Source organism: Brassica rapa, chromosome A06, assembly GCF_000309985.2.
Source record: "Brassica rapa cultivar Chiifu-401-42 chromosome A06, CAAS_Brap_v3.01, whole genome shotgun sequence".
NCBI classification, from domain to species: domain Eukaryota; kingdom Viridiplantae; phylum Streptophyta; class Magnoliopsida; order Brassicales; family Brassicaceae; genus Brassica; species Brassica rapa.
In genome coordinates this window covers 27972629-27999828 of record NC_024800.2, presented here as the reverse complement: position 1 = coordinate 27999828, position 27200 = coordinate 27972629, and the positions used below count along the sequence as shown (strand labels likewise).

General features: G+C 29.6%; 5 protein-coding genes across 6 annotated transcripts; 2 read left to right on the top strand and 3 right to left on the bottom strand.

Moving 5' to 3' along the window:
- Positions 1-45: 45 nt before the first annotated feature.
- On the bottom strand, positions 46-8805 carry LOC103827823 (probable polygalacturonase At3g15720). The gene is made up of 10 exons (XM_009103383.2): positions 8020-8805; positions 7730-7849; positions 6818-6955; positions 6575-6718; positions 6441-6470; positions 6146-6353; positions 5966-6047; positions 5744-5852; positions 5503-5616; positions 46-5407 (listed from the first exon to the last, which is right to left on the bottom strand). The coding sequence occupies exons 1-10, from the start codon at positions 8047-8049 to the stop codon at positions 5180-5182; spliced, it is 1203 nt and encodes a 400-aa protein (XP_009101631.2). The 5' UTR covers positions 8050-8805; the 3' UTR covers positions 46-5179.
- Positions 8806-14042: 5237 nt separating this feature from the next.
- LOC103827822 lies at positions 14043-15302 on the bottom strand. Its single transcript, XM_009103382.3, has one exon. It carries the CDS (start codon positions 15201-15203, stop codon positions 14235-14237), a length of 969 nt encoding a protein of 322 aa, XP_009101630.1. The 5' UTR covers positions 15204-15302; the 3' UTR covers positions 14043-14234.
- Positions 15303-15547: 245 nt separating this feature from the next.
- On the top strand, positions 15548-18195 carry LOC103827820 (putative F-box/FBD/LRR-repeat protein At5g44950). Of its 2 annotated transcripts, none has more exons than XM_033272377.1 (4): positions 15548-16598; positions 16914-17302; positions 17380-17520; positions 17582-18195. In XM_033272377.1, the coding sequence occupies exons 1-4, from the start codon at positions 16097-16099 to the stop codon at positions 17855-17857; spliced, it is 1308 nt and encodes a 435-aa protein (XP_033128268.1). In that variant the 5' UTR covers positions 15548-16096; the 3' UTR covers positions 17858-18195. The 2 variants fall into 2 exon arrangements, with proteins under 2 accessions (XP_033128268.1, XP_009101629.1); XM_009103381.3 differs by having other exon boundaries at positions 15805-16598; positions 16902-17302; positions 17582-18188.
- Positions 18196-18471: 276 nt separating this feature from the next.
- On the top strand, positions 18472-20774 carry LOC103827819 (glutathionyl-hydroquinone reductase YqjG). The gene is made up of 6 exons (XM_009103380.2): positions 18472-19178; positions 19290-19508; positions 19590-19766; positions 19852-20076; positions 20157-20285; positions 20367-20774. Exons 2-6 carry the CDS (start codon positions 19302-19304, stop codon positions 20595-20597), a joined length of 969 nt encoding a protein of 322 aa, XP_009101628.1. The 5' UTR covers positions 18472-19178; positions 19290-19301; the 3' UTR covers positions 20598-20774.
- LOC103827818 (protein PHLOEM PROTEIN 2-LIKE A6) lies at positions 20654-26497 on the bottom strand. Its single transcript, XM_009103379.3, has 2 exons — positions 21538-26497; positions 20654-21268 (listed from the first exon to the last, which is right to left on the bottom strand). The coding sequence occupies exons 1-2, from the start codon at positions 22011-22013 to the stop codon at positions 21163-21165; spliced, it is 582 nt and encodes a 193-aa protein (XP_009101627.1). The 5' UTR covers positions 22014-26497; the 3' UTR covers positions 20654-21162.
- Positions 26498-27200: the final 703 nt, after the last annotated feature.

The window sequence follows — 27200 nt, the reverse complement described above, 5'->3', positions numbered from 1 at the left end:
TTTAAATTGAAAAATGAGGAAAACCTTATATGTTATATTTTTTTATATGTTATATTTTTATATGTTATATTTGATTTTTTTAAAACGACTTTAAATTACAAAAATGTAAGTTTTTCTTAAGTATACGACTAAAAATATTAAAATGACATGTATCAATTCGATGGTTAACTGGAAACCTTTCAAAATCATATGGAAGATAAAAGTCAAAATAATTCAACTGTGGAAACAATACTGTTTATATTTTTCAAGAATGTGTTCAGCGAAAAAAAAAGATTTTTGTGTCATAATTTGGTTAATGTCCAATCCGATCAACCCATGATATATTAATTATAGTTCAGTTCCATAATTTTTAATAAAAATTGATCCGGTCTATCGGAAAGAATTTATATAATAACAATAAAAAAGTTGTATATATATAAATAAAATGATCAAATATATTAAAAAATTATTGATTATATATACAAATAAACTAACTTTGCGCAAGGCGTATATCTTATCATAGTTAAATAATAATAGAAGACTATACAATACTTTGACTAAAACTGATTGTCCAGTAGAGTGTAAACGCGTGGGTGTTTTGTATTAATAGTAAGTAATACAAAAATGTTTGTGGTTGTCAACTTGTCATGATAGGACCTTTCCTCACGTTTATTTACTTTTTTTTTTTAACTTATCATGATAGGGACTTTTGTAAACTATTTATGTGTTTATAACATTATATGAAACAAGTGTTTTTTTTTTTTGCCAACTAGTATTTTATATTAAACAAAGTTTATTACAAAAGAAAAGCCCAAAACAAATGGACAACAAGACCCAAACAAACAAGGCCTACAACAACACTACTAAGGCTCAATACCAGCCCAAATCAAACCCAAGTCTAAAGATAACTCAGTGACTACGAATTGACGTGTCAATCACACGAGAGAGATGGGACATGTGCTTGGAAACAACACCACCATCTTCACCTACCTGCAAATCGCCACCGTCTTCACCAGCGTGCAAATCGCCACCGTAACTCCACGGGGCATGTCCGGAAAAACACCGGGAACAGAACCAGAGCTAGGGCAACACCACTTCAGGCCTACATCTTCATCGCCTGACCACCGAGATCTCATCCAACAAGCCACACACACTCATCAGAACCTTCATCCAACATACACACCATTGGAGAGCCCCAGTCGACAATAACCGAGCCCCAGTTGAAGTTTCCGCTTTATTCGTGTGAAGTTTGATATCCCCTAAACTATATTTGCGAAGTAATTTTGCCACATCTCTTTTCTATAATCATTTTTACAAAAAAATGATGACATGGCTATCAAGATTGATGACATGGCTTATAGTTAATATGACATAGACAATCACATTTATTACTATATATATTTTTGATAAACTTTATAGAATATGACAATAACTAATACTTTATATTTAATGTTGGTTTATATTTTTGTTAAAATTCTTAAAATATGGTAATAATTCATAAATCATCACTAAAATAAATATATTGAAATATGCATTATAAATTTCGAAATACGTTATTTAATTATATTTTTATAATTATACAATTTTTGTTACTAATATTTTCAAAATTTTCTACATCTTTTTTAAAAAAATTAATAAATTGTTAATAGTAATTTTATTAGTTTGTTTTAGATATCTACAAATTTTATAAATATAGTTTAGTTATAATTCTTAATCTATATGATTTTTAGTAATTTTATACAAGTTGATTTAATACATTTGACCAAAATAAATAGATAAAAAATTTATCTAAGATTCAAATTTTAAATATATTACATATATATTATTAAATATAATTTAAAATAAACAAAATTATTTTTTTCTTAATTTTATGCTTAAATAATCAACTTTATATTAAATATTACTCAAAAATAATAAAATACATAATATTAATAAATTTCATTTTAAATATAATTTAATTTAAAAAAATATTATCACTGCATATGGTGCAGGAAAACACCTAGTATAGTTTTGGAAAGAGAAAAAAATCTGCATATCTAAAAATGTTAGAAAACTTTCAAAAATAAAACTTTTAAGCTTAAATAAGAAGAAACAATTACAATATGTTTAATATATATTTTTATTTGCATCTAGTATATATAAACAAAACTGTACTTTATATTATCTTAAGCTAGATGTTTTGCAACTGAAATAATAATAAAAATAGAAAATCAAAATGATTTTGAATTTATTTTTTATTTGGTTTTAACCTTCACAAGAAAAGAATATATCAAAAATTTAATAATCTATATCTTTATTTTTAGAAAGAAAGACAAACCATGAAAAATAAAATTTATGCTAAATAATAATAAAATAATCACGTTAAGTTGAATCTATAACTTTGTTTAGAATTAGCACACAAAAAAACAAATTGGTGAAGAAAAAATCTTAACAATTTTGGCAGTTTGCATAGCACACTTCTCTACTAGACTTCTATAGAGTCTAGTAAGGAAGTCTGAAGTCCGATATTATCCTCTGATCTTAAAAATCTGAATATCCAAAAACGTTAAATGACTTCAAACCAGAGAAAAAAATTTAAAAATAAATTTTCATGCTTAAAAGTAAATAAAAAATCACATTAGGTTGAATCTTTTGCTTTTTCAAATCAAATATATAAAACACACAAAAATATATATCCTTAATTTATAGGCCTACCTTTCAAAGAGTGGAAAATGAAAACCATGAAATGAAAAGTTTGCAAAAACAAGATAAATAGTAAGAAAAACATGAGATACAAAGATGAAAAATTGATATAAAGTTTGGTGTTTTAGTTTAAAGAGATTATAGAGAAGTTGGAGAATTTTAGAGTGCTAAACATTACATTTTTTCTGCATCCATTTGAGAAAGAAGGAGAATGTGTTAATTTTTTTTTATATAAGAAAACAAAAAAAATTCAATTAGATTATATATTTTTTGTTCGGAAAAATTTCTGGTAAGTTTTCTAACATAAAATGCACTTGAAAACTTCCTAAGAAGTCTTTTAAACTCTAAATTTACTATTCGTCCATGAAGACTTTCCAAGAAGTCTTCTAAACCCTAAAATCGTTGCAATAGGATTAGATGTTCATCAATCAAATAACTAACTAAATAGAAACAAACATTTCATTAGACATAAAATTAACTTATAAAGTGTTTAATATATAAAAAAACTAAACAAAGATATGTCAAATTTAAATATTTTCAATCCTTATATTATATTATGTTAAATTAAAATTATTAGATCAAATTATGCAAAACTCAAACCCTAAATGTTTGCTTGATGATAAAAAAGTCTCAATTGTATTAAATATCAAAATATACAAAATATAAACTACTCAATACTAATATGCAAATTTAAACATTGTATATGCAAATTTAAACATTGTAAAACAAAAAAAATCTCAATCTAAAATCTAACCCTTAGAATCTAACCATTAAAGACATAACATGTTAGAACCTTTTGTTGTTGAACCATAAACATTGTATAACATTTGGTTACCAAATCAATATATATTCTTCTAAATTTTTCAATTATATTAAATTTTAATTTATATACTTCATATTAACCCTTATATTGATGATTAATTAAAAATTTCACAAAAACTATTTTATACATTTTTAAATTAAATTATTAGATCAAATTATGATATAGACTACAAAATATTTATAATTTCTAAACTTTATATTAACCCTTATATTGATGATTAATTAAAATTTTAATAGAAATTATTATATACATTTTTAAATTAAATTATTAGATCAAATTACTATGTAAACTACAAAATAAGTCTAAATAGCAGACTTATTAGGAGGTTTATATATATGTAGACTTTTTTTTGTTATGTGTAGACTTACGAATGACATAATCGTAAATTATTGTTTTGGTTTTTTGGTCATAAGGGTTAAATAATACTTTTACCACCCTTTTAGATTAGTTTTGCATTTGATTGAATATTCAGGCTACTTTTACTGGTTAAAACCAATAAATATGTTTTTTTTGGCAAATTATGTTAAATTAAATTATTAGATTAAATTATGATGTAGACTACAAAATAATTTTAATTTCTAAACTTCATATTAACCCTTATATTGATGATTAACTAAAAATTTAACAGAAATTATAATACATTTTTTAAATTAAATTATTAGATTAAATTATGATGTAGACTACAAAATAAGTCTAGATAGTAAACTTCTTAGGAGGTATATATATATGTAGACTTTTTGTTACGTGTAGACTTACGAAAGACATAATCGTAAAATTACGTTTTAGTTTTTTTTTTTTGGTCATAAGGGTTTAATAATACTTTACCACCCCTTTAGATTAGTTTTGCATTTGATTAAATACTCGGCCACCCCTTTTGATTGCCTACTTTTACTTGTTAAAATCAATAAATATGTTGTTTTTAGCAAATTTCTCTATAATTGTTTTGGTTATTGGGCCAATTTTCCCTACAGTCATTAACTACTTCATTTATAAAAGTTTCAAAATATTTTTTAAAATGGTCCTACATTAATTTATTCAAAATACTTACATTTATATCTGAGTCACATTTCAAGTGCATTAATTTTACTGTCGATGATTTGAAAATTTATGAATTTAGAATTATATAAAATAAATTTTTAGTAAAATTAAATGGTTATTATTGTTTTTTTTTATATGTCCATTTTATTTTTAAAATTAACAGTTAGATTTTAGACCAACAAAAGGAAAAAGTCATCATTTGATTTTTCATATAAGTTCCCAGTATATGTGAACATTTAAGAATAGAAAGTGTTTATAAAATATAATCTTAATATAAATATGTAAATAAATATAATGAACTTTTAATTTTAAATTTGAATATATTATTATTTATAATTTTCTTCTTTTCTTCAGTGTCATGATTATTACTTATTTTATATAGAACTTTAGAAAATATTTTATGAAATTTTTGAAATTTTTAATTTATTAAAAGATAGAACCATTTAATCCCATCATTAGTAAACCTCTGGAGAACTGATGTGTTCTTTTTTAACTAAGAAAACAAATTCTCACGGTCATGTTTGTGAGTTATTTCCACACAAAAAAATTATTCAATCATGAATACATAATAGTTGATAAATGATAATATACTATTACATTCATCTGATATATTATTCTCAATTTATAAATTAATTTAATTTGATATATAAAGATATATTACTTTGTCTTCAAGCAACCATCATAAGTATTCGTCGACTTTCCATACGCGTTACTGCATTCAATTATTGGCTTATTTCCATCGACCGTAGTAATATCAATTCTATCTAGAACAATATCTTTGCAAGATGTGACTCCGCTGCAATCTATCTTTATAATCTCATCTTTTTGTGACGTTCCATGAATATCTGTGAATATCACGTTGCTTATCGCCACTGCTGATGATTCCTATTAAGTAAAAGATACATAAAAATAATAAATAAATAAAAATAACTTAAATTCTACTTAGAATTTTTATATTTTACAGAAAGAAAATAATTTACCTCTACGTGGATATGTCCCTTGTCCATATAGTGTTGATCGATTATAATTGGATTTTTGGTTTCAGTGAGCGTGATATCCTTGAAAACTATATTCCTTGCATATCCTTTTCCATTCTAAACATTAAAATTAAATACAAATAAGTAAAACAAATCTGTTGACAAAAAAATAAAACAAATCGTATCATTATTATAAAACTTCATTTAATTCTTATATAGACAAATATAAGTAAAGATTTATTACCGGCCATGTCTTAATTCTCGCTCCATTGGTCGTCTCACTGAAAGTACAGTTAGTCACTTGGACGTTCTCAACTATAGATTCTTCTCCATCTCTTCCTAAACTTCCCACACTAATATAAACATAAAGAACAAAATTTGTTATAAAATCTAAAATTTAATATATATTTGATGGCATTAACAAAATCACATACAAGTTGGAAAAAAAAATTAATCAAAGATATACCTTATTCCATGTCCAGGACCACATTGCATCCTTGTGATGTTGATATTTATACTTCCACTGTTTAAAGCTACACAATCATCTCCTGCAATGTTTTAACATATTGAAATACAAATAATCATATTATACCATTTGAAATTGGAAATTTAGTGATTCCAAAAAGATAGATATCTAACTACGTACCAGTTCCAACTATAGTATCATATATTTCTACATTAGTTGATGTTGAAATATCAATTCCATCGGTGTTAGGACTATCACCAGGCGCAATAAGTTTTATCTGCGTGATTTTCACTTGTCTGCAATCGCGGATTGAGATATGATTTCTCGGGCTATCGAATGAGGTTATTCCATTTATTTCAAGATTATTGCATCCTTTAAAATGCAATTGCTACAATAAAAAAAATAAAACCTTTCGCCACGAGCTTTTTGTAGCAGAGTTTGAAGTCAATTTAATAGAGAAATTATATGTACTCACAGTAGGGCGTTTAGATGCTGGCATATTGGCCTGGATTGAATGAATATGAGAAAAAAACATTAGACCCACATTTTCTGATTATAAATACAGCTAAACAAATTTCATTTCTTTTAATATATAAAAAAACATTTCACCTCCCAGAAAGATGAACCACGTCCATTGATTGTTCCTGAACCAAGGACCGTTAGGCCGATGATTTTATGAAAACTGACCCATTCGTATGACTTCAAGCCTGACCATGCTGCTTTGTTAAGAGGGGCGACAATCTTTCCGTCCAACTGTAAAGTTGATCACAAATACATTCTAATCAACACATAATTTTTTTCAATAAATAAGTTTTCAAATGGATCTTGAAAATATTAGTCTTTCAGTGTTACCTGAACTTGTACAGATGGAGAGTTACAAGGACCTTGAAACACTAGAGGTTGTAGTAAAAAGGTATTATCTGAAGGTATAAGGAGTGTTTTATTACTCCCACCACTACTGCACATAGCTTTCCATGCTGCTACAAAAGCCTTTTACCAAAAAAAAAAGATTTATACGAATTAGCAGATAAATAACTAAATATTTGTAACACAATTATGATCTAGTTGTAGGAACAAACAACAATAGAAAATAAATAGTAAACATATGACTAGGTTATTTTTTCTTGGTGACTACACAAAGTTTTAATACAAGAAAACCGTTATACAAAAACATGGCGCCAATCATGGCTGGGGAATCGCCAATCCTTTAGCACTTTCATTTAATGAATAGAATTGTGATTCAAAATTATTTCTACTGCAAGAAAATTATACCAAAATTTCAATGTCATCACTTTTGTTTCTAAAAATAAACGTGATCTAAACTTTACAGGCTCATAGCTTCTGTTTCTTTTTCCTGGAAATTTGATTATAGCTTCCCTTGATAGAGCTCAAACTAAAGAGTCGTGTTATAATAATTCTTTTTAAAAAAATTAAATAATATTTTAATGGAAAAATCGAGATTGCGTTTTGCAATATTGAGTCTGATTGGTAACTTTAGAGTAAATCAGAGTAAAAATTAAAGGTGGAAAATGGAGTAAAACTAAAATGGTGGAAATCAATAAAGTAAAAAAAAAAACTGTATTACTCTAGAAAAACAGAGAGTAAAGTTGGATGTGCATTTCTCTTTATTTGAATAGTGAGTAGAGTAAAAAAAAAAAAAAAAAAGATTTCTACCTGATTGGTGACTTGTTAGTGAAACACAGAGTAAATAATACTTTGGAGTAAAACGTTACGCTAGAGTGACTATACAATCACAACCTATACCTTTGAATCATCGGTTGTACCATCTCCCTCGGCACCAAATTTAAGGACATCATAAATTTGACTATTTACAAATCCAAAATTGAGTAACGTCAACACGAACACAACACGTACTATGATTTCCTACAATATCCAAAAGCAAGGTAAGATTGAAATAAACATATTAAGTCAAAGAGAAACAATATATATATATATATATATATATATATATATATATATATATACTTTAATCCAAATATATATATACACATATATATTATATAAAGAGAAAATATATTTAACATTATATGTACCATTCTGTGACGAAGATACGATGATTTCATTAACAAAAGAAAACGATTTTTTTGCTAAAAAAACAAACAAAAAAGATGATGGTCAAATGATTGAATGTAAGGTATTGTGTCTGTATCTATTTATGACACATTTATATACTTACAATCATATATTTTGTTCTGAAATTCGCAGATTTTATACCTAAAATACACTCAACAAGTTTATACATATAGGGGACGCATGTACTTATCCAACTAGATGTATATCCAGATTTAGACAAAAATCTTAATTCTAAAAGTTTATACATATAGGGGACGCATGTACTTATCCAACTAGATGTATATCCAGTTAGATTATTAGATTTAGACAAAAATCTTAATTCTAAAATTTAAGAAATAAATACTATAGAAACAATTAAGAATATGAGTTGCAACAGAGATGAAAATACATAAACAGAAAAAAAAATGCACTGAAAAATTCTAAAGTAGAATTAGATTTGGGTGTATATTATAATCCGATTGTTTTAACCTTATGATCTATAATATTATTTGCAAAATGATTTTTTGCAACGGAGCTCTCACGTTAAAAGTTAGACCGGTTAATGTCATTGTTACCCTTAATAAATATTTTTATATTTTTACTATATAATTAAAATAAATCAATACATATAATATCATTTTTAAAAACAAATAAGATAATTATTGTGTTGTTATCTTAATGAATTTATAAATATATATTATATAATTAAAAACGAATTTTAAATTAATAATATCATATTTAAAAAATAAATAATTCTTTTGTATTGTGTTGTTATCTTGAAATAATATTTTTCTGTTATAAATTTTTAAAATTAAGATATAAGAAAATTATCTATCTATACTATTATTTGCGAAGTAATTTTTTGCAACGGAGCTCTCACGTTAAGAGTTAGAGCGGTTAATATCGTTTATACCCTTAATGAATAAACTATCTAAATTAATAAAAAAATAAAAACAAATTTGAAATCTATCTGAATAAAAAGTGATTAAAATTAATAATAAATAGTTTATATCCTTAATAAATAAATTTTATAAATTTGTCAAAAATAAAAGCAAATTATCTGATTAAATATGTACAATTATTTGAGAAGTAAATTTTTGCAACGGAGCTCTCACGTTAAAAGTTAAAGCGGTTAATATAGTTTATACCCTTAATGAATAAACTATCTAAATTAATCAAAAAATAAAAACGAATTTCAAATCTATCTAAATAAAAAGTGATTAGAATTAATAATAAATCGTTTATACCCTTAATAAAAAAATTATATAAATTAGCCAAAAATAAAAACAAATCATCTGATTAAATAAGGGATTAAAATTAATAACCATAAGAATTATCTAAAATATAAATAATTATAAACGAATTTCTATTAATAATATTATATTTATATATTATATTAGATAATTGACTATAAATAAATATAATAAAATTTTCAAAAATAAAAACACGTTTAAAACATAAGATAATTCTTTGATATATTATGTTGTTATTTGAAAATAATATTTTATTATAAAATTTATAGTTAGATATAAAGCAATTTATAATTAAATGCTAATGATTTTCTAAAATAATTCTAATATGTGAATGTTTTTAAAATTTAACACAACAATAACCATTTATCTATTTTGATAAAAACTAATGAATATATATTAATAATATATTATTTATATGTTATATCAGATAATTGACTATAAGTAAATATAATATAATTCACAAAAATGAAATATATTTGTAAAACATAAGATAATTCCTAAATATGTTGTGTCTTATCTGAAAATATTTATTTTTATTATAAAATATAAATTTTAGTGTTTGATTTATCTTTTTAAAAACATAATTAACAATTTCTTATGTTGATTTTGATTTAATAGTTATAAATAGATAAATATTTATAAGAACACTATGTCCGCATATGCGGGCAGAACACCTAGTAATAAAATATTAATCAAGTAAAAACATTTGAATAAAGATATTTTCTAAAATATTTTTAATACTTGAGTGTTTTTAATGAAAACATTTATTGAATATAAATAATTAATTGTTTGATTTAAATTTTGTTAAGACTAAATAATAACTTATCGTATTGGTTTAATTTAAACTAATAAATATTTGTAAAAGGATTACACCTAATATTTTGTGAAGACTAAATAATAATTTATCGTATTTATTTATCTTAGCTTATTGTATATTTTAATTTATCATAAGAGTTTGTAAGTCATCTATAAGAGCTTATAAATTAATTTATAAAATAATTTTTAAAATTCCTACTCCCCGTTCTAAAACTCGGGCGAGTAGCCTCCAAGTACGCGGCCGCGTTTGCGCAAACCGGAGGCACGCCATGGCGAATTGAGACTGTTCGGAAGTGTAACGCAGACGAGCGAGTAAAGTCCGAGTTAACCGATTTATTGCAAACGTCGGCAAGTTTTTAAAGAATTCCGGTTGTTTGAGTTTCAGAAAACTTGTATAATTTGGTTTGAAAATCATATGTTGAGTTCAAGCTAACAATATATATATGTAAAACTGTACAAATCAATCCCCGCTTAATCTTCGATTTTCCCTCAATTCGCTAGGCCCGGACCGGCCACACGCGTTACGCCTAGCGTAATTCCGAACAGGGATCCTACTATACATTAATTGAGAAGTCACTTAAGATATTTTTGTTTTTGTGTAGATCATTTATGAATCTTTAAAAAATGTTATAAATTGATTAGTCGATAAATTTTAATATTTATTTATTTTTAATTAGATTTAATAATAAAAAATAAGTCTATAAACAGTTAATATCATTTGCCAAAAATCTACCCAATATTACAAATAATTATTTATGGTAACTATTTGGTGAAAATATATAAAGAATAATAATGTTTGATCATTTTTTTTATATATTTGTAAACTACATAAAATAATAAACCATTTTTTTTATTAAAATTGATATAATGATTTTATATTCTTATATAAAGCCTTATATTTGTATATAAAGTATTATAATAACTATTAATGTCTAATAAAATTCATACAAGCTTTATAAATCATTTATAAAAATTATAAATACATTTATAATTTTTTTATCTTAGCTAATCATATGTTTTAAATTTTGATAAGATGTTTTAAGTCATTTATACAAGCTTATAAATTAATTTATTAAATCTATTTTGAAATTTCATTTTATATTAAAATGAGAAATCACTTAATTAATTTTTTTGTTAGGTGTCGATCAAATAGAGAGTTTGAGAAATAATATTATAACTTGATCTATTAATGACTTTCATATATTATTATCTTATGAGTAAGAAAATAAGTTCTAGAACAAGTTTTATCATTATCCAAACGACCTAAATATAATCCACAAAATAATTTAAGGTAATTAAATATTTGATTTATATAATATATGTAATTTTTCATAAAATAATTGTTAGGAATCAAGTGTATCTAAACTATATAAAATATTTCAAAAGTTTCAGTATTATATACCTTCAAAATTTAAGCAATTTTATTAAAAATTGAATCATGAATATTATATATAACAAATTTTAGTACAATTATCAATAAAAATATCAAAAAGTATTTAAAATAGTCATATTTATCCTTTTTAGAAAATAATTATTCTTAGAAAAATATTTAACAAAAAAACAGATAATGTTAAAAACATATTTTAATTAAAAAAATTATAATAAAAATATTGTTACAAAACATTCAAACCTGCGAAATCGCGGGCATCCACCTAGTAAGATATTATTTTCTTAGAAAATCTTATGTAATATATAGTTCCACTAAAATCATAAATCTAAACTATTAAAACTGAAATACAAATAAAACTTCACCCTAAACTTTCCTTTATAATTACAATCATATGCCACTGATCTAAACACCCTAGTTTTACACTCTCTTTAATCCATTTATTTCCTTTATTAAAAAACGCAAAACCATCCTGTTCGGTAGACTATCTAATTAATTAAATTAGACCAGCAAGTACACATTTTGACTAGATTTATTTAATGCATAGTTGCTTTATGTACTAATATATGATGATGGTCAAAGATGTTTGAAACCTTTGTTGTCTATATTTTTCTAGAGAATATTGATGTTATAATGGTTAGTCCACTAATTTTAGGAGTATACGAAGTTTTACTAAATTAATTTATAAAAAAAATTGAACGATGCTCATGTACCATGAAAGAGAGTTTAGCATACATTAATACAATGTATAATTTGGTTAGAAATTTTAAAACAACACTAAAGATTATAGGGTTCAATATATAAAGCATTTACCAAAATTTAATATTATGTAGGAGTTAACACATAGATTTTGAGAAATTTTTTAAAAATATGACAATATTGTTTTAATGCATAGTTGCATCCTGCACTAACATATGATGATGTTGAAAGAGGTTTGGAGCTTTTTTTGTCTCCGTTGTTCAAAAAAAAAATAGCGATTTTTGTAGTGATTATTCCACTGATTTGGATAGTATTATGACTTTTTACTAATTAATTGATAAGAAATAGAGTGATTCCTATATACCATGAAAAATAGTTTAACATAAATTAATACAAATATAGAATGTGGTTAGAAAATTTAGAACAACACTAAAAAGTATAAGCTTCAGTATTTAGAGCGTTTAACATAAAACTCAATATTTTCGTAGGGGTTAACACATAAATTTTGAGAAAAAAATCAAAAAATATAACAATAATGCTTTAATGCATGTTTTCCTTATGTACTAATATATGATGATGGTCAAAAAAGAAGTTTGGAACTTCTGTTGTCTTCATTTCTCTAGAAAATAGCGATTTTATAATGGTGAGTCCACTAATTTAGGGAGTATATGAAGTTTTACTAAATTAATTTATAAAAAAATTGAACGATGCTCATGTACCATGAAAATGAGTTTAGCATGCATTAATACAAATCTAGAGTGTGGTTAAAAATTTTAAAACAATACTAAAGATTATAGGGTTCAGTATATAAAGCATTAACCAAAATTCAATATTTTGTAGGGGTTGTTAACACATAGATTTTGAAAAAATTTCAAAAAATATGACAATATTGTTTTAATACATAATTGCATCATGCACTAACATATGATGATGTTGAAAGAGATTTGGAGCCTTTGATGTCACCGTTTCCAAGAAAATAGCAATTTTGTAGTGGTTATTCCACTAATAAAGATAGTATTATGAAGTTTTACTAAATTAATTGATAAGAAATTATAACGATACCCATATACCATAAAAAAAGTTTAACATACATTAATAATAATTTAGAATGTCGTTAGAAAATTTAAAACAACAAAAAGAGTATAAGTTTCAGTATATAGAGCGTTTAACGTAAAACTCAATATTTTTGTATGGATTAAAACATAGATTTTGAGAAAAATCCAAAAATATAACAATATTGCTTTAATTCATAGTTGTCTCATGTACTAATATACGATGATCGTCAAAGAGTTTTGAAACTTTTGTTATCTCGATATCTTTAGAAAATAACAATTTTATAATGATTATTCCACTAATTTTATAATGATTATCCCGAGGCGGCAGCGAAACAAATAGCTGTTTTCTTTTCATCTTTGTTCTTCAGGGCCAGATCATTCTTGTAAAAGCAGATGCTTGATAAAACCCCTCCCTTGTTCTTCGTTAGGCAGGCGTTTGAACGGACAACATGATTGTTAAGATCAATTATTACCTTTGTAATTACCTTCTGAAACAGTTTGATACAGAGAAACATAAAGATATTCATGTATTCATCTCTTCCAGGAGTGAAAACTTGCCCAGGAGATGAGGTGTTTGTACCTGCAATATCCACTCTCACAGTCACAGCTTCCTGACTATTCGTTGTTCAGTTTCTTGAGAAGGGCTAACCGGCTCTGTTAAAATTGGTCATTTCATAATGATATTGATAGGTATTGTAACCAAAGACAGTGCTTGAACTAAAACATATACATACAATATATGCTTCAACGTAACAGACCAAACTAGAATGCAAATCAAGTAATAAAGTTAAAAGGAACTGTCTAGTAACAACTTTTATTTCATTAACCTTCCAATTTGGAACAAAAACACACTACAAAGATTACAGGGAACAGACACACATCTGTAATATCAGTCTTATCCCCCAGATTAATTAAAGATAAAAGCTATAACAACAAACACTATAAAGCATTACAAAACATTACAACTTATCCTTTCATCTGATTATTCAAATGTCAAAATTCTCCATCTGAACACTGCTCTTCAAAGGCACATAGTCACCAAGATACCCACCGAGATGATCGTGCAGCGCCGACTTATCAATCGCCTGATGGTGAAAGCTCTTGCAGACATAGTAAAACACACTCTGCACAAGCAACCCAACAAGATTCACAATGACTAACACACCAACCAAGAACCCTCCAACAACAATCCTCGCAAACAACCCGAACTCATCTCCTCCACGAACCACCACACCTCCGAAAACACCAGCGATGAACCCGCAAAGAGCAAGATACATAAACACCATAGAACACGCCATGTGAGTCCTTCCTTTAAGCAACTCATAGCTCTTCCTCATAGCAGCGATCCCATAGACAGGCTCGAGAACAGAGACAACGCTAGCTAAATGCCACCAAGCGGTCATGTAAACATGAACACCAAGAAACAGAACGAAGATCACAACCATCGAGAAGACAGCGAGGATCACGCTCTGAAGATCGATGGCCACGATCAAGATCACGAGAAACATCAAGAAGACGGAGTTGTAGAGGAGCATACAGAGGGAAACCCATAGGAACGTGATGAAGAGGCGTTTGAGAACGAGAGGGATGGCGGACATTGTGGAGGAGAAGGAGACGGGTTTGCTGGTGTAGAGGGAGGCGACGGTGAAGACGACGGCGGCGGTGGAGAGGAGGGAGAAGGCGAAGAGGAAGATGATGTAGATGAATTGGTAGACGAAGAGGAGAGTCCACTGGTGGTTGGTCTGGGACTGGTCGGCGGAGGGAGGAGCGGCGTCGAGCTGGTTAAGGATGGGTTGCGTGAAGAGGGAGTGAGCGAGGATGGCGAAGGAGAGAGGGAAGATTAGGGTTAGGGTTATGAGGTAGAATGTTCTCGGGGAGAATTTGGGGATCGTGGTGGATTCACGGAGTATGCCTCCGATGCTGAGAAACTGTAGCTCCTCCGCCGCGAGATCCATTAGGTGGCACCTTTGTTTGTTGACGAGAGAGTTTGAGAGAGAGAGAGAGAGAGAGAGAGAGAGAGGGAGGAGGATGAGGAATGTTACTTCATGGTTAAAACAATTCTTTCTTTCTTGGGAAATGAGAAAATGACTTTTCTATAATTAGGATTAAAGACACGACACCAACAATATAGGGTCAAAGAAACATTTAAGTTCACTAATTTTTTTAAATTAAAAATCTACTAATTAAATTTTCTTTATGTTGTAATACAAAATTAGAAAAAAAAAATATATATATATATATATATATATATATTTGTTTTAGTAGAGGGTCATACAATACTCATATTTCACAAGTCACAACTATACTTTTGGAAAAAAATCTTATAGTTATAAAGTTTAGCTAAATAAATACATATTTTAGTTAAATTTGATAAATAATAGAAAGTCTGAATTTTTATGTAAAAGGGTTAAGAATCTATTTGCACACTTTATAAATATCAAAACTTATTATCCCTAATAAGAAAATCGAAAATTGAATCTACCTAAAAGTTAAGATATGAAATAAATCCGATACAGAGCGATTTACAATTAGTTTATTATTCTTTGATATTAGTATTAACCAATGGATAATCAAATTAAACCTAAAATGACCCGATTAAAATATATAAACCGACTTAATTGACCTAATAACTAGATCTTATACACACGATTTGAAACCGACTTATTTAACCCGAAAAACAAATATATTTTTGGTGTTCAAAGAAAAAAACATATAGTTATAATTTTAACGAAATGTGAAGAATTGGTCACCAAACAATTTGATCAGCGAATGAAACAAACGAAAGGCTGAAAGGGTTAGTTATCCCTAAAGCCACATCGCCGGCAAGTTCTTCCCTCATCCTCTAGCCATGAGTTCCGACAGACTCAGCGACTTGCCCGATCCTTTGCTAACTCAGATCCTCTCCCACCTTCCGATCATCGATTCCGTCAAAACAAGCGTCCTCTCAAAGCGATGGGAGTCCCTCTGGCTCACCGTCTCAACACTCGACCTAAACGACAGAGACATCGCTCCACCTTACAAGAAACTCTTCGCGACCTTCATCGACTCCTTCCTCGACCACAACTTCGAATCACCCCTCCTCCAAAGCCTCAAGATCAAGTACGACGAGTGCAACGTGAACCTCTTCCCGATCAGCGAGTGGATCGCCACAGCCGTTGATCTCCGCGGGATCCACCATCTCGACGTCGAGATTCAGAATCCGATGCACGTCGTTGACTTCACGCCCGCGAGCGTTTACAAGAGCAAGACGTTGGTGTCGTTGAAACTTAGCCACGTGAGGGTTAGGAATCTGATGGAAGTCGTTTCTCTGCCTTGTCTTAGGCTCATGTCTCTAGAGAACGTTTGTTACGGTAAAGACAGTGCCGTGGGAAGAGTCTTACAGGCTTAAGGCAAATTTTAAAAATAAACTTATTACAACTATATTAAAAACAATTTGCAATATGATATATCGTTTTTACCAAATACACAAATCTAATGCTGTAAAAGAATAAATTTATACTATATTATGTCATATAAAAAAAAATACATGAATTCAGAAGGTTAGTTAGTCTAATATATGGAAAGGGTTTTTAAGAAAATAAGTTTAAACTATTAGATTATAAATTATTTTAAATTTTAGGATTCTAAAAAAATTCTTTTTCGATACATTGTAGGTACGCCTCTGGGTAAAGAAGGTGATTTGTGCGTGGAGAAGCTTATCTCAGGCTGTCCCGTTCTTGAAGATCTTGAACTGGTGAGGAAGTGTGATGATATGGTGAAGACTCTGCGTGTGAGGTCTCAGAGTTTGAAGATGTTTCGTTTAGAGTTTCGTTCGGGGATGGGCGGTGGTGTTGAGATTGATGCTCCTGGGCTTGAGTATATGAGTTTTAAAGATTGTCAGTCTGATAGGATTGTGGTGAAGAACTTGAACTCATTGGTGAAGATTGATGTTGATAGTGGGTTTAATGTTAAGTTTGGTGACAGTGAGGATCTTATAAAGAGTGATACTATCCGTGATTTTTTCACGGGGGTTTCTAGTGTAAGACAGATGATCATCTCTCAGCCTACTCTAGAGGTGTATATAAGTATTTGATGATTATCTAATTTTCTATGAAATGATTCTCACATGTAGCCTTGTGTTTCTTCTTGCAGATTCTTTATCGCTATTCCGAACTGGTACCGGTTGCTGAATTTCAGAGATTATATCATTTGCAGGCTGCGTTTTCGACCTCATCGTTACAGTTATTGCCAGCCTTTCTTGAGAGCTGCCCGAATCTGAAAAGCCTGGTCTTGGTAAGAATCTGTTCTTTGATTTGAATGGAACTATGGTAAACTCATCTTTTGTTGTTTGCAGGACTTTTCTGTTTCAGCGGAGTCAGAGCAGATCAATCTTACCAATGTGCCTCGTTGTTTAACATCGACTTTGGAGTGTGTTGAGATTAACAAACTGATTACGAAGGAAGAAACTGGGATAAAACTAGTGAATTACTTTCTTGAGAATGCAGCAGTACTCAAGAAACTTTCTGTGAGTTTCACTGATTCTCCTATGGCCGACGAGGATTTAGATACCTACAAGGAGCTTCTCACATCTACAAAGCGTTCTCGCATATGTCAAGTTTTCATCAGCTGATGATGCTGGTGGGCACATGAGCATTTGTCTTTGAGGAGGGAATGATCAATTCTCGTGAAACTGCATTTCGTTGGTAAGGTTTATTAGGATTTGAACTTGGGAATTAATAGAACAACAAGAGCGTGATGGGGAAGATCAACAGTAAGCTCATGAAAATGGCTAGAAACAAGGAGGAATGTGCATAAACCTCTTTCTGAAAATAAGTGACTAAAGTTGTAATAATGAAAAATGTGAAGTAAATCGCAGTTACCTAGTCTCTCGTAGGTTTCTGGACATTTTGATGAGTAAATCACACTCTTGTTCTTACTAGTTATATAATATTTTCTGTCAATGACTCATGCTTCTTTGTATACTTAATGTAACCGAGTTGACATAAGGTTTGCCGTGAGTGACAACAAACCCGGTTTACTTCTTGCCTTCTTAGCCTTTTGGGTAGCTTTTTTATTTTTACAAAATTGAAATCAGTGTCTATTCATTTTCCGTCTAGACATTTTCTTTTGTCTTTAAAACTATTTTTTTATCGCTGATTTTTTTGTACTAATTTTATCTTCTATGGTTAATTTTCTATTGGAGTTCCAAAAAAAAGGTTAATTTTCTATTCTTTGCCAATTTTCATTTATTAAAAATACGCCGATTTGAATTTTATTAAAGGTTTTGACAAATATGAAAACCTGTCTCCAACAAGTTCCCATGAATTACAATTTTTTTTTTTTAAAAAGATCATGAATTACAATGAATTCCTTTTGCAAAAAAAAAAACAATGAATTACAATTTCTCATGGTTCATTAATTATGTTAAAAATCTTCAGGTGTTAATGTTCTGTACAAAGCTGGATTGTTTAACCATCCATGAATTAAAGTCAGATTAATGCATGCTTTGAATCCTTTGATCGCAATCTCCGTTTCAGTAAAAAAATTCACGTGATCGAATATGCAAATAACGTGTTTGACGAATTGTCGTATGTGAGAGCTGAGAAGTCTAGTCTCTAGATAAGCCAATTTTACTGTATTGTTGTTGACTTTCTATGATCTATGTTATCTTATAACTAGAAAGATGTCAAAAATATCTAAGATAATACCAATATTTGTCAAAAGACAGACTTTTCTTTCTTCACTCTAATCCAATTAGCTTTTTGTGCAAGCCAAAGTTGACTCAATGTAATCCTTTATTACTTACCATCAAAGAAAACAGTTGAAGACTCGCTACATCACTGGTCAATTTTCTTACATTCATTATTACATTCACCCTTTATATAATTTATTTACTCATTCTTGATCAATTTTGTCACTTAATTTTGGTTTGTAGAATAAGTATCACAGATGTAAGATCATCAACAGCTGAAGTTGTCCGATGTTGTTGCACCTTGATTTAAGTAACTTGTAATTTTATAATGTTTAGATGTTCTGAAACAATTGTGTTTTCTACTCTCCAGTGAACATCAGCAATGGCTGCATCATCAGCTAACGAGAATTCGGATAAACCTAGAAGAACCGTAACATCATTCCGCAACTTTGTTTCACAGAATCATGATTCTCAGTTTCCAGCAGAATCAGGAAGATACCATTTGTACATCTCTTACGCTTGTCCGTGGGCTTCTAGATGCCTCGCAGTATTAAAACTCAAAGGACTTGATAAAGCAATAACCTTCACGGTCAGTTTATATATCATTTTTCTAGACATACCCATTAAAATTTTCACGAAACATGATGTGACCGGTCTTGTTCTTTATTAGTCTGTTCAACCTCTTTGGAGAAACACAAAAGAAAACGATGAGCATATGGGATGGGTTTTTCCCGACTCAGATAAGGAGGTTCCTGGAGCTGAGCGAGACCACATCAATGGTGCGAAAAGCGTTAGAGAACTTTATGACATTGCTAGCTTGAACTACACAGGCAAATACACTGTTCCTGTAAGTCACTATTATTTCATATACTTGATGTGTCTTTATTTTAAGTCTAGCTCTGTTACTTTATTGGTTTCATTGTTTGAGGTAGGTTCTTTGGGATAAGAAACTTAAGACAATAGTTAACAATGAGAGCTCTGAGATACTCCGAATGTTCAGCACCGAGTTCAATCATTTTGCGGAAAACCCTTGTCTTGATCTTTATCCTCCCAACCTCCGATCATTAATCAATGAGACAAACGAATGGGTACACCATGGGATAAATAACGGTGTTTACAAATGTGGTTCTGCTACAACTCAAACAGCATATGATGAGGTAAAGCAACTTTGCAGTTTACTATATCGATATGGCATTAAAAAAGATTGATTCCAACAAGTTTTGTTTTCTCTTTATAGGCAGTGAAGCAATTGTTCGATGCATTGGACAAATGCGAAGAGATACTCCAAAAACAGCGGTTTCTTTGTGGAAACACTTTGACTGAACCAGATATTCGGTTATTCGTCACTCTCATAAGATTTGACGAGGTTGTTTATGCTCTCAACAAGTTGTTATGTTTTGGGTTTGTAACTACGGTTTGTTGAATTTACCGTATGTTTGTGTTGTAGGCTTACACGGTGATCTTCAAATGCAATAAAAGACTCATAAGGGAGTATTCAAATCTCTTTAACTACACGAAAGATATTTACCAAATCCCCGGGTTGAGCAGTACAGTGAAGATGGACCATGTCAAGCAAAATTACTATGGAAGCTTTCCTTCTATAAACCCTCTTGGGATTGTAGCTCATGGACCAAACATTGATTACTCTTTGTCTCACGACCGACATAGATTCTCCTAATAAACAGCATCGACTACCTCAAGAGTGTGCTTCTCTTTCTCTTCAGAAACCCCTTTTTACATTTGACCTATTGGTTTATGTTTTGCATTGTGAACAACAATTATGTTTTTTTAGTCTTAATATGTTTCGCATATGGAACTGAATATTATATGTAACCCAAAATACAGTATGAGAGTATATGACCAGAACAACTATTTTAACTATAAAACTAAACTTCGGTAAAGATGAAAACAACACTACTAGAAAAAAAAATTGTAAATTGAATAAAATAAATTTTACAAAGTGTTTCTTTTTGGTTTGCATATGAGAAAATTTGTTATTTAAAGAGATTTCTGGATTCCACTGCTTGACGATTTGCTTCACTTTCCACTTAAATTTTTTTTTTTAATGAATTTTAAGTTGATTCAAAAGAAAAATAAACGTTTTTGCACAACTGAGTTGCTTAAATATTCAAAACAAAAACAATTTGATGATAAAAATAAAAGGCTCCTCATCTCGTTGCCAACCAAGCTTGCATACATCCCTCATATCCTCTTTCTAGTTGCATTGCAGGGACCGTGAAACCTCATTGTAGGATCACTTCTCTTGGGTTTCCTCTCACGGCCACATGATCCAGAAATCTTTGTATCAGGACAACCATTGACTCTATGAAATGGTAATCTGTAGTGTCACTGTCGTATACAAGTGAGAGATATCAACATGCTTGTTCAAACAGTTATCCGCTTCTGACTGAAATTAGAATTTGAACTAGTAACATGCTTAAGACATACCAAGAACATAAGATTCTAGATGTAACTGCCTAGTCGGCTACTGACTTATTTAACTATGGTCTAGGGGGGTTATTAGTTTAGATTCTAGACTAAAATTTTCAGCTACAACTGATAAGGAATAAAACACAAAATATAAGGAACCAAAAGAAAAGAAAAAACAAAAAATCAACCTTTGTTCTGCTCGGGGCATGCCTCTTATGTCAGGAATAGTAACTAAAGCTTCCTCCCATTTCTGAGTTCTTTCTAGCTGGTGTAGATGTATGCGCTGCAAATCTCTAAACTTATCGCCAAAGTCTCCTCTAAGTTCTTTCACAACCAAAGGATCAAGATTGTAGAATATGGGAATCACTATGAGACGACCTTGATCCCTAAGTTCCTTCATCTTGGCCAGCCCATCCAAGCTCCTATCTGAGTCGGGGTAATTATTTGAGAAGATTACCATTGCGATCTCGGACTCTTCTATCCTCGTCAACAGGCTAGCTAGGTCTGTGTTCAATAACTCGTTCTCGTCTAAGAAAACATTTATATTCGCTCTTCTCAAAGCAGGGTCGAGAAAGCTTACGAAGTGGTTGCGCACGTCTTCTCCCCGGAAGCTGATGAACACTTGAGGCCCTATTCGGGTTGCAACTGATGACGAAGCAGCCATGTGTGAGCTAGCTTCTGGGGAAAGAAAAAGCAGAAACAGAGTTTTTGTTGAGTGTTGGTTGACCTTGTGTGTTTTGTCAAGTTGTTTTGAACGCAAAAGGATTATCCAACGTCTTAATATAATCAAAAGGTTGGGTAACGTTAATATTTAAGTTGTCAACATGTATAATTTTTAAAACATGTCAACAACTTGTCGAAGAAATTTGAATTGGTCGTTTAACTCTATCGACATCCCGGGTCCATGAACTGGTTCAACGTATCTATGAGTTTTAGGACAAAAATATTGATCGAAATATATACTTTCAAAAGTTCTTATTAACCAGCGGAAATACATGAACATGTAACAATCTATGGGAGATATCAGATATACGATAGATGGATCATGGACACATGACATACTCTTCATTGGTTACGGATGTAGATGAATAAATTCTAAAGGAGAAACTCAGTTATTGGGAACAAGAAACCAACAAAGAAGAATCTCACCACTTCATTCGGAGTTCAAAACTCTTTCATGGGTAATGGAATGTATGCTACAGGCATCGATGTGTTAAGCTTTTGGAACGGATTGTAATGATCTAGTCTCGATTATTCAAGATCCAAAAGCAAGGTTTATCTTTTCCACTGAACTTAAAAAGCTAATAAAGCTAAAGAATATGTTCTCAACTGTTTTTATTCCTCTTATTGAAAATGTATTGTCTGATACATTAGCGAATATCTTTTTTATAGGGAGTTATACTATATTAGTTTTTCTTTTCCGGTCTGGTTCACTATACACAAGTAATACATTTTTCCCTTTCATCTTCCTTATTTTCATCCATATTTTTCAATAAAAATAAATTTTAAAATAGAAGCATTCTTTTCATTTGGAACACCATCATGCTCACATTTTTCATTTTTGTTATTTAAATTACAGTTAAGCATTATTTAAATCAAAATGATGGAGGTGATTGGTTAGGCTGTAACTGTAGAAAAATTACTTTAGAAATTAGTCTCTAGAATTTTTTGATTTAACTTTAAGAGATGTAGCTTTAAAATTTCCTACAGTTAAAAAAATAGGGCTTTAGAAAATAGAATTTTTACAACCATTTTTTTTTGTATGTTTTTGCTGTAACTTTAGTTTTGTGGTTGTAGTTTTAAAAACTAAGATAAAGCATGATTGATTTTATTTAAGGTTGTAGATAAAAATTAAAGCTAAAGTCACTTCCTACAACCCAACCAATCACCCCCGATGTTGTTTTAGACTTAACGGAGATTAACGCTGTGTAATCAATCCGTTATCCGAATTAATGTTGTTTTTAATTTGGTTTAGTCAAATTAAACCAAATTAAATTGAAGTTTAAAGTGATTATTCAAACTAAGTTAGTGTTTTAAATGGTCCAATAAAAAGTTTATATATTTTTTTAACTAAATTTAAAAGTTTATGATTTAAATGACAATTTCCCTTTTTTTTCCTTTGAACTTTACTTTTTACTTTTCTTTCATACAACTTTTTCTGAAACTTACGTTTGTCTTCGGATATTAGAGTAGAGCCACATGAAATTATATAAATAAAGACTTTGTTCATAACAATATTATAAAATCAATAAATTACACCACTAGCAATAATTTGATAATATAATTTTATGATTTACAACTTTTTCGAAACTGACATAATTTACCACGTCAGCACATCACAGCACCACCGCATCACATATGCCGTTCGCATTTGCATACGTCAGTTCCGTCATCACTCATGACGATCGCACTTTCTTTAATACTATTTTCTTGGTTTCGCTATAACCAATAACGTAAACAACACGTGAAAACAAGATATAAACCTACTATCTAAAACTTTTTTACACTAATAACGCGTAATAATGATTTTGTATTTTATATCATAACAGAAGTCATAAACTTTTTCGTATGTAATGTTTATTTAGATCACGTGTGCTCAGTGGCGGAGCTAGATGTAGATTTTATAGGGGTCAAAATTATTTTATTAGAGGAAAAATAATCATGCATGGGTTTTGAACCGAAGACATGGGGGTCAAAGGAATAGAATTTGGCCATCTCACCACAAGAATAACACTGAAAACAAGCCTAAATCTAATTTTGTATAGATTTCATAGGGGTCAACTGACCCCCCTCAACCCAAAGTGGCTCCGCCACTACGTGTGCTTAATTAATTTTTGTATAAATATTTGAATTATTTTAAAATAAACAAATTGACAAATTGAATAATATTCTCATATTTTTTCTAAATTACCGTTGAATTTAAAAAAATTCATATTTTATTTAAAATACAAATATATATTTTTATTAAAACAAATCTCTTAAATGTTTAACTGATTTGTAATGATTATTAAATTCATTATGATTATGCATAAAATTTGAGATATTACTTTAAAAGGATGGAAAATAGATACAGTGTATTGCAATTTTCGGTTTGATAATTTGAGTTAAATGGGTGTTTTATAAATTAGATGTATTATAGGCTATTAAATCAAATATCTAAATCATATAAACAGTTTGGTTAAGAAACATGTAAGGTCAAAACCTTAAATACAATTATACCCTTAACTACATGTCCAATGTTAGTGTTAAATTGAGTGGTATTTCATAAAGAAACCATGAAACCACGCGTTAATGGTCTGGTGGCAAGTGGACGGACCGCACTTAAGCATCTTATCCGATAGGTAAATGGTTTGAAGCATAGCTGCTGGTGGATTTGTGATGATTATTTTGAAAGATCTTTGGGCTTAATACGGAGAATTCTATGTTCAAACTACACATGATCACTGGTAGATTAACATGGGGTGATTACCAGCCTCATGGATGCCTTCGGCGGACTATACCTAAATTTCTGATGGACGGTCAAGGGAACATTTGGATACCAGAATCATAAAAAAGTGAAAAAACCATGAAGAGACAATATTAGTTTAATTAATGTTCATGTTTTAATAAAGAGATACTACTAACAATTTAAAATAATAAATTAAATTATAATATGTAAATTATAAATTGTTATGTTTTGTAAATGTTATAGTAAACCATTAGTAATATGGTAAATGAATTATATGTCAATAATTATGTAAAACAAATATTTATATGCATAAAAGTGAAAACGAACATCCACTCGTTTAGTTAGTTTGAGGATATTTTAAAAACTAAAAATGCTTAAAATATTTTCTCTTCGTACTTACACGTCAATTATTAATATATATTTTTCGAAAATCTTTTCATAAGTTTTTTCAAGAAAATGGTAAAAAAAATTTCTTATAAATTTCATGATAAAAATGAAAAATATAGACTAAATTAGATTCAGAAGTGATTGTATATCACAAATAACACTTTATATTTTAGCTACAAATTAATAACCTAGTTCCAGTTCATGAGTGACAAATGAATTTTCTTATAGACTGCGGGATTTGTTAGTTTTTGGAATAAAATGATGGTTAATTATATCTTATAATATTCTGACAACTTGATTTGAATGACATAAAATTCTCATAACATCAATTTCACAACTATTCCAAAAAAAAAACTACAAAGAAAACATACCAAAGTAATCTTCTACAATTTGAAAAAAAAAAGAATAAACAGAATGAATATATTCCATATTTAACCAATTCAGTTAACTTTTTTTTTGCCATCTGGAATTTTTATTAATGGATCAAAGTCCAACAAGACAAAGTCCATAACAGTAAAACACAAAGCCCAAACCTAAGGCCCAACTATACAAAACTCTAAAGGCCGCAAGCCCATAGAAGAAACCCGTTGAGGAAGGAGATGAAGCAGCCCACCACGTGTTCGGTTGCCCTGCAACCAATGGACACGCGTCAAGGCAAGGACACCTCACTTCATCCGGCGAAAGAGAAGCGGCAGGATTGACCTCCGCCGCCAGCGGAGCATAACCGGCGAAGAAACGGATCAGAGACTCGTTCTTCACAGAAACCCTAGACACTTCAGATCTATGCTTCAAAGAAGATACTCAACCTACGTCAATCGATCCAACAAACCGTAGACTTACGGATGGAGGAAGGAGAATCGGTCGGATTAGAAACCACGAGAACCATAGATCGAAACAAAAACGGGATGAATCCGATGAAAGCCGCCGTCAACACCAAAGCTAGTGAGACGCGGAGACTATAGCCAGCCGTCTTCATCGGAGATGAAGATGAGAACGCCGGAGGCAAAAGCCGGACGACCACCGTGGAACAGATGCGACGCCGGAGGCAGAGAACCAATTCAGTTAACTTTATTCTGTCATAGTTTTTTATTTTATCTGTTGTAATATCCCATTTTACCTAATTACTTTACTTACTTTAGTGTTTCCCATTTACACCGTAAACGCTTAAAAAGATGAAACGTAGCCATCCATGATTCCTAGCAACTTGTCCATGAAACCTTTTGGCCTCATACACGGATTTTCCAAGTCTTTGTTTTCTCTTTTGACAACTTTCATTCGAGTCTTTCTTTATGCACTAGGGATTAACCCGGGCTACGCCCGGGATTTTTATTTTTATTTTTAATTTAAGTTGTTAAATTATTTATATTTAGTTTATGATATATATTTATATAAATGTTAAGATGCATGTCATAATTAAAATTTATTTTTAAATTTTAACACGTTAAAGTAACATATTTTTTACTATTTAAATATTTTTTGTAATTTTGTTGGCTATCTAGTTATCATATTTAGCAAAACTATCTGTTGAGTATTTGAATAAATGTTTTAGATATTTAATTAAACTGCAGAGTATTTTCGGTTCGACCACATGCTCAACAATCTATCGATCCGTAAAAAGATGGACGATCTCCTTGGCCAGGTAAGTAAAATTTTAGCAAAATATCTTTGATTTTCAAATATTAAGTATATAACTATTCTTTTGAATATTGTTTTTTAATTGTATTTTTGATTAAATTATTGTATTATAATGTTTATGTAAATATTTTTTGTGATGTTTGAATTTGTGTTGTTCGTATACTTAACCTAGATGATATTGATGTTTAACAATTTATTGTTGTCCGGAAAGAGAAAATAATGATATATCAAAAAGTATCTAATACTTGTTAAATGATAGTATAATGTAAATTACATCCATTATTTGAAAATAACCATTTGTTGTTTTTATTTTTTTTAAATCAGAAATTATTTTTATTTAAAAACATTATTCATATATAATATATTAGTTTAAGTTTGGAA